Here is a 7723-nt window from a genome sequence, read left to right as displayed (position 1 = left end):
GCAGCGAGTGGGGGCTACTCTTTTTTGCAGTGTGCGGGCTTCATACTGCAGTGGCTTCTCTTGTTGAGGAGCAAGGGCTCTAGGTACAAGGGCTCAGTAGTTGTGGCTCGTGGGCTCTACAGCGCAGGCTCAGTAGTTGTGGTGCATGGGCTTAGTTGCTCTGCAGCATGTGGGATTTTCCCAGACCAGGGTTCGAACCAATGTCCCCTGCATTGGCAGGCAGATTCTTAAGCACTGATCCACCAGGGAAGTCCCCTTCTTTTTTAAGTCTTTACTGAATTTGTTACAATATTGCTTCTGTTTTATGTTTTGGTTTTCTGGCTGTGAGGCATGTGGGATCTTAGCTCCCTGACCAGGGATCAAACCCACATTCCCTGCATTGGAAGGTGAAGTCTTAACCACTGGACTACCAGGGAAGACCCTGTATGTTGTTCTTTCTCATTATCAAGACAATTCAAAGAAAAGGTCTAAAAATGCACCCTCTCATCCCAAATGATTCATTTTATTGCACAAATGCACTGACTTTGTAGCTAATGGTCAGACCTCAGAAATAGAAACACTATTCCAGAAAATGGTGAAAGGTATTTTTATATTAATCTAACATTTTACTTGTGAAAAAGTATCTGGCAGGCAAGGAAAGTCCTGTGTATTTTTTTAGGAAAAATTCTGTATCATTTTTCTCTATAATGTAAAGGATCTCTAAGACTTTGTACACATGTAAATATAAAAAAATAAAATATAATATGCACTGTAATTTTTAGAAGCTATATTTTTTACTAAACATAGGATTACTCAGTAAAAATTTGCTTAATGAATCTGCCCTAAGAATAAATTTCTTTTTGGAGGGGTTTAAATGATACAAAGTAATGACTTAGTATTGTAATAAAATTTCATAAATTTTATTAAAAGCAGATTCCATTTCTTCACATAGTTAAGTAAGTTTTCTGTTTTTTAAAAGCCCATTTTATTGTATTACTTCATAAGAGTAAGTTTGCTCAGTGAGACTGTCACTGATAAAGACATGTACAAAGTTAGCACCAAACAGCTATAAATGCAGATAGCCACAACGACCTTTCCAGTATGTACAAACTCCCTTTACACATACACACATATATTTACAGCTAATAAATAACATTTAAAGCCAAAGCATTGCAGATATATATAGTGAAGTCTGTAGAAGCCAGAGTTCCCAGGGGCATACACTGATTTGATTCATATTTTCTAAAGTTGATGCACACTTGCTCAAAACCCAAATCCAGAGAATTAATGAATTAACAATAAAGGGTGATGCCAACAACATGTCGCACAACATTTTATTTTTAGAGAGAATTCATTCCAAGCTGGCTGATGTCAATCACAACATTCATCCTATTTTGTACAGGCAAAACCATATTTCTCAGATGAAGGGCTTAAGTTCTGGCACCACTGGAACAATTTCTACTCCAATGTGTTCCAATACATCTCTTGATCATTTACCTTCCAAGCCACGCTGAGGATTAATCATACATGTGGGGCTTCATATGTGAATATGTGTTCAGACACCCACACACATTCACAGTTTGGATTCCCAGCAATAGCCTCTGAGATATTTGACTTCTTTAATCATTTTATAATAATATATAGAAAAGCATTCTGAAAATATGAGATCTAGTTTATAAATAATTGTTCACTTACTCTTGACTAGTTGTTAAAAACAACAACAACTCTCATGATATTCCATGTGATTGTAACAATGGAGGATCCTTTTAACTGCCCACGATGGTTTTAAGCACTGCCTATGAATATATCCTGTAACTCTTCTATTTCTTTACTTAGTAAAAACAATCCTTGTCTAAAATTTGTAAGAGTTTGCATGATGCAAAATTTGACCTTGAACACATATTTTCCTATCAAAATTAAGGAAGAAAGAGACATGCTCAAAGTCTGACTGAAACATGGCTGAAATAAGCCTAAAATTAAATAGTAACCATCGTATATTACAGGACTTCAAATCAATGAATATAATTTTGAAAATCTGATAATAAAATTATTGTTTCATTTTCTTTCTCTGTAGTTAAAATTATGTGTAAGCTGATGATAACAGGCTCATTTTAAATGCCTATCCAGGGAAATTTGTTAAAATATAATCTTGAGACAAAGCAAGAAAAGGAAGGGGAAAGACTAAGCCATAAACAGTAAAGCCTATTAAGGTTTAATTGATCTCAATATTATATGTCCTTTAATTTGTAACTTTTTTATGATGCAACCAACCGCAGGGAGTATTTAAAGCTTTAGTGCTTTATCAACTCTATTCTCCATTCCTCTCTCCAAGTCACTAGTTCCTGGTTAACTCCTGGGCTACATCCCAATGGCAAGAGGATCATTCCAAGAAAGTAGGTATTTTGACTGATAAGTAAATGGGTCCAACTCATGCCACCGAAAATCACTTTCTATATTTAGACTTGGAGAAAACTTTGAAAAGGTTATCAGTCTAGAAAATGCAGAATTCAAATTAAAATGTGAGGCTCTAATCAATTTTAGGCTATGGCTAAACTTACTATATGAAGAGGTCTGATTATTTTACCATGAGCCCAAACAATTCTTATTTCTTTCTCAAAGGACAGAAGGCAGTGCTTTTCATATCTGCTATTTTTTAATGTTGAAAGATGTGCTATTTGGCCACTCTACTCCTCAAATTGAATGAGCCACTTTTCAGTATTTGAGACTGTCTCCTAAAATAACTAACAAGGCTATAGAGCTGGGATTAATACTCAGGAAAGTCCACCTTTAACCACCCAAAGCACTGGGCGTCTTTTGTAAAAGTTACTTCATTCTTCATAGAATTCATAGGCTGTTCTTTCTTCTGTAGATTTTCCCAGTTTCTGAGAGAAAACAGAGGAAGAACGGCAATTTATTACCTGCTTAGTGTTTTATAACCCTTCCCCCCTCCCTCCACTACCTTCATGGTGAAAAAGTAGTCACCTGGAAGTTCAGAACAAAGGTTGTGAGAATAAACTGAATCAGAGGAAGTGGCAGGCTCATAGCAATAAAAGACACTCTAATATATACTTAGCCATGTCCTGATAAGCAGTATCATTTTCAGAAGACTGAACCAAATGATTTCAAAATTTAGGAAGATTGCTTACTTCTAAAACTTGTTAAATAAAATACCTATTTTTTCTTTTCTTGAGAGTTCTAACGAGTTATATCAGAAAGTGAGAGAAAGAGAAGCTTTTATTTGATTGATTAATTTAGTCACAGAGGCGACAAACTGCAGAGGGTTATTAGTCTGATTCATAATTACCTCCTAGAAAAAGATCAGATGTAAAACGAAAAAAAAAGCTCTCTAAATACATGTTGTTCCAGTAGTCTTATAATCAGGTGAGGAATGTATCATAACTATCTCAGATAAAGTCTTATAACTTATATAAATAATATGACCAATATGACCAGAAATACTTTATAAACAGCTGGAGTTATTTCCTAATTTTTCGAGTTTTGTTTTTAAATTCACATTATATGTTTAGAGTTGTGGATGATTTGGAGAAAATGTATGCAGAGGTGTGTTTGCGTATGTTTATAGGTAACGTAAAAGCAATGTATAAAACTTCATATAGGAGTTCCTTTCAAAGAGTTAAAGCAAGTGTGAAATTGCCTCAGATTTGTGATGAGGAAAAACAAAGCAATGAAGCTCTTAGTAGAAGTCTCCACTTAGATAAATATTCAGTTATTCTCCCTGGCTCAATACTAGTAACTATTCTCTATTTCAAGTTTATCTTGAGTGCTCTTACATTAATGTTTTCAATCCAGATGGCTTCATCTTGTCACTCAAAGTACATATGTCATAATGCCATTATGTAAAAAAATTAAAAAATATAAATATTACATGTGCATAGAGAAAGTCTGAAAGGATATGAATTAAAATGCTAGTTGGGGGTTGTCCCTGGGTGATAGTTACAATGATTTTATTATCTTTTTGCCTATTTTCTCTAATCTATTCAAAATCCATAATTATCCATGGATAAACTATCTTATAAAATGGAAATTAAAAATAATAGAGATATTCCACATTAGGGTCTTTAATATACTTTTTTTGATTAGAAAATTCTTATTCTGTACTTTCATCTATAAATGTAACTGGGAGAAGACAAACTGAAAGCAATTGGCTTTTCTATTTCCAGATGATGTTGTGACCAACTTTTCCCATTGTTTCTTATGTCACTGCCTTCTATGATATGATATGATATGATCTAAGCTTTCCCCCTTTATACTTATAAGCCATCAGCACTTGGCTTCTGGCAGTGGAATGAGTGGAGGAATGAAAGTGGCACACTTTGGGAATTCAGGAGGGGACGGGGAAGGTCACATGTTCAGTCTCTACTTAGTACTGACACTCTGGAATGATTCAGCTGACAGCTGCCATGTGGATTAGCCTTAAAGGTCAGGTAGAAAAGAGCCAGGCAGTTGTTTTGAGATGGAAAAGAGAACCATCTCCTAAACTCTAAGTCCACTAGCTTTCCGTCTTTGGGGGTTTTGAGATGGATGCTTGGTGGCCGCCCCTTTGGCTCTCTGTCCTGGAATCTGCTGGCACTTGGAGAATCAAGGAGGACTCGGGCTGCAGCTGATGTTTTGCTCCCCTGGGTACATCTTGGGAGGAGCTGCACCCACAGCTGCAATCACAGCTACTAACTTGTGTTGTATCCACTGCACATAGGGTCTGTAAATGGGGCAGTACAGGAAAAAGCAGAAGTGAAGATTTTGTGGTAGTTCAAGATGTAAAATAGAATCTAAAAAGTGCACCTGGGGTGAAGGTCAGAGCTGGCAGAAAGAACAGAAAGAAAAAGAAAATAGAGGAAGTACTGCCAAAAGCAAACGCACTGGTCTAATGTGTATGCAGGAGGCCTGAGAAAGGCCACCCGAAGGCTCTGATCACAAGACTCAGTCCAAGCCTTTAGTTCAGGGGTGAAGGGTAATGCATGAAGCAGCATCCCTCAGAGAGCAAGTTCAAGATACCCAGACAGCCTTAGCCCACGATGCTCACCAGCCAGACTTTCTATTCAGAGACTTGTCATGGCATTTCACAAATATCACAGGTGACTTTCCTTTCTGCAGATGAGACATCTTCTCCCTGGAACAGAAGATCACCCTGTGGAAGAAAATGGACGTGAGCACACCATATTGGAACAATAAAAATGTTCAAAAATAAATGGTTCAGTCAGGGCTGTTTGAATCCTACATAATCGTTCTGATTGTTTTGATATTTCCAATAATTACCTGTTTATACTCAGGCCACTCAGGTCAGCAACACATCCGAATCAGAGGGTTATCTGAGGGCTTAACCCACTGTCCAGCAGTAAAGCTAGTTCATCAGTACAGACAGGCACACAGACAGCACAGACAGCCTGGAACAGGCTTAAAATCACAATATTTTCACCAAAAAATGACACAAGATCAATTTTACCACTTCTTAGTTGTCTGCATTAGGGAATTCACAAACTAGCCTTCAACTGGCCCTGCTGGAAAAACAAATACTCTGTATAGCCTCTCCATTCACAACCTCTTTTCCCCCCTTTTGGTTATAAAAGAAAATGACAAAAGAGAAATACATTATCAACACTTATTTATTTATTTATTCATTCATTCATTCATTGGTCATGCCTCGTGGCTTAGGGGATCTTAGTTCCCCAGCCAGGGATTGAACCCAGGCCCTCCACAGTGAAAGCACTGAGTCCTAACCACTGGACCACCAGAGAATTTCTTATCAATCCTAATTTAAAGAGTCATTTTATTTACAATAATAGTATACTACAGTTTGCAAAATCCCTGTACATTTAGTATAAAATTTTAAATCTTATGGGGCTCTCTATGCAATTCATTTTATCTATGTGGAGTGGGGTTGGGAAGAGAGGATGAGATTATCTTGGAATCTTGTCCTTCTTGAAGAGGTTAGTTTTAATCTTTGAATGTCCAAGTGGCATCTCTGAGGTTCTCTGCATAACTGTTTTGTGCTTGCAAGAATCAGTGCTAAATGAGAAGCTGAGATTCTTGACTTCTAATCTCAACTCTCACTCAATGACTGTGGCAATTCAGAGTTTAGGTTTTCTTTCCACAAAATGCAGAGATACCATTACTTCCCTAGTATGACAATAAAAGAACACACCTAAAAAATGATAGGTGTAGTTATCTAGGTAATGTAGTTTTAAAGACAAAGCTTACTAAAGTTTCACCTGAACATTGGAGGCTCCATAAATACTATTTCTAGGTAATAACATTAGAGTGAATGAAAATGAATGGACAGGGGCGAAGTCGAGAGGGGTGGAGTCAAGATGGCATACTAGGAGGACTCGGAATTCGCGTCTCCTCACAACTAGGGCACCTACCAGGCACCGGTGGGGGACCACGGACACGTAAGGGGACTGGAGGAACCGCCAGCGACCAGGTAGAAACACGGAGAATGGGGGGAGTGAAGGGGGATGAGAAGTGGAGGCAGGATGGGACTGGCACCCCTGAGGGGTGGCTGGGGGAGGGGAAGGGATCCCACGCTGGAAGGGGTAAATTGGGGAAACACTGGGGGGCAGAGGATCAAAAGGAAGCGTGGCCAGGTTTCCTCTGCCCACTTGGACCCCGAGGAACCTGCTGAGATCCCGGGCCTGATCCTCTACCCACCAAGGCCCCCTCCAGCCATGCTGGCCCTGAGGAAGTGGGAGGGTGAGAAGGGGGAGCAAAAACAAAGGCCGGACCTCCGGCACCCCTGAGGAGCAGCTGGCGGAGGGGAGAAGTTCCTACACCATAGGACCCACCCACAGTTAGGGGGTCCAGTGGGGTGGGGGAGACCCTAGGGGAGACGGTGGTCGTGGGACGTGAAGGAATGGAAGGGAACGCAGCCAGTGCTTTCCCTGTCCACTTAGCAAATGGGAAGCCTGTTGGGCTTGCGGGCCTAATCCTCTGCCCTTGGAGCCTCCCTCCTGCCGCGCAGAACCTGAGCCCCACCCCTACACCCCCAACCAGGGACCCACCTCTACACTCTGAGGGCCCCTCCAATGTGCTCAGCCTAAACCCCACCCACACACGCTCACTCAGGGCCTTACCTCCAAATTCCAGAACCCCACACTCCAGAGGCCCTCCTTCCAATGTGCTGCCTCTCCCCTTCTGTGCACTTCCTAGGCAGAGGCCCCGCCCCACGCTTGAACGTCACCCTGCCTAGGTCCCGCCCCATGCTCAAGCGTCAGTCCCCCACCAGCCTAGGTACTGCCCTACCCAAAACCCCGCCCCTGCCGAAGTTCCACCCCCTGCCTAAATTCTACCCCCATAGCCAAGGATTTTTTTTTTTCTGTGTGGTTTTATTTTACCTTGTTGCAGTTGTTTCAATTATAGTTTTATTTTTCCTAATATATTTTTTATCTTTCTAATTTTATTTTGTTTTTATCCTTTTATATGGTACTGCTCCTTCCTTTCTTTCTGATTTCCTTTTTTGTTTTTAACCATGCCACAAAGCTTGTGAGATCTTGGTTCCCAGGCTGGAGGTCAGGCCCGAGCTCCTATGGTGGGAGCTCCGAGTCCAAACCGCTGGACTAACAGAGAACCCCAGACCCCAGGGAATATTGATTGGAATGAGGCCTCCTGGATGTCCTCATCTCAGCAACAAGACCCGGCTCTATCCAACTGCCTGCAAACTCAAGTGCTGGACGTCTCAGGCCAAACAACCAGTAAGACAGGAATACAGCACCACCCATCAAAAAGAGAG

General features: G+C 40.4%; 1 protein-coding gene across 1 annotated transcript in view; it reads right to left on the bottom strand.

Moving 5' to 3' along the window:
- Nucleotides 1-877: 877 nt before the first annotated feature.
- Nucleotides 878-7723, bottom strand: part of LPL (lipoprotein lipase) — a 29743-nt gene continuing 22897 nt past the window's right edge. The window contains exons 9-10 of the mRNA XM_024752851.1: nucleotides 5021-5125; nucleotides 878-2861 (exon numbers count right to left, since the gene is read on the bottom strand). Of these exons, the coding sequence (XP_024608619.1) occupies nucleotide 2861; nucleotides 5021-5125 (106 nt within the window). The 3' untranslated portion in view covers nucleotides 878-2860. The remainder of the gene's footprint in view (nucleotides 2862-5020; nucleotides 5126-7723) is intronic.

This window comes from Neophocaena asiaeorientalis, unplaced genomic scaffold (genome assembly GCF_003031525.2).
Source record: "Neophocaena asiaeorientalis asiaeorientalis breed wild unplaced genomic scaffold, Neophocaena_asiaeorientalis_V1.1 scaffold471, whole genome shotgun sequence".
Lineage (NCBI taxonomy): Eukaryota > Metazoa > Chordata > Mammalia > Artiodactyla > Phocoenidae > Neophocaena > Neophocaena asiaeorientalis.
The sequence above is the reverse complement of the archived record's forward strand: the minus strand, read 5'-3'. Positions and strand labels throughout refer to the sequence as shown.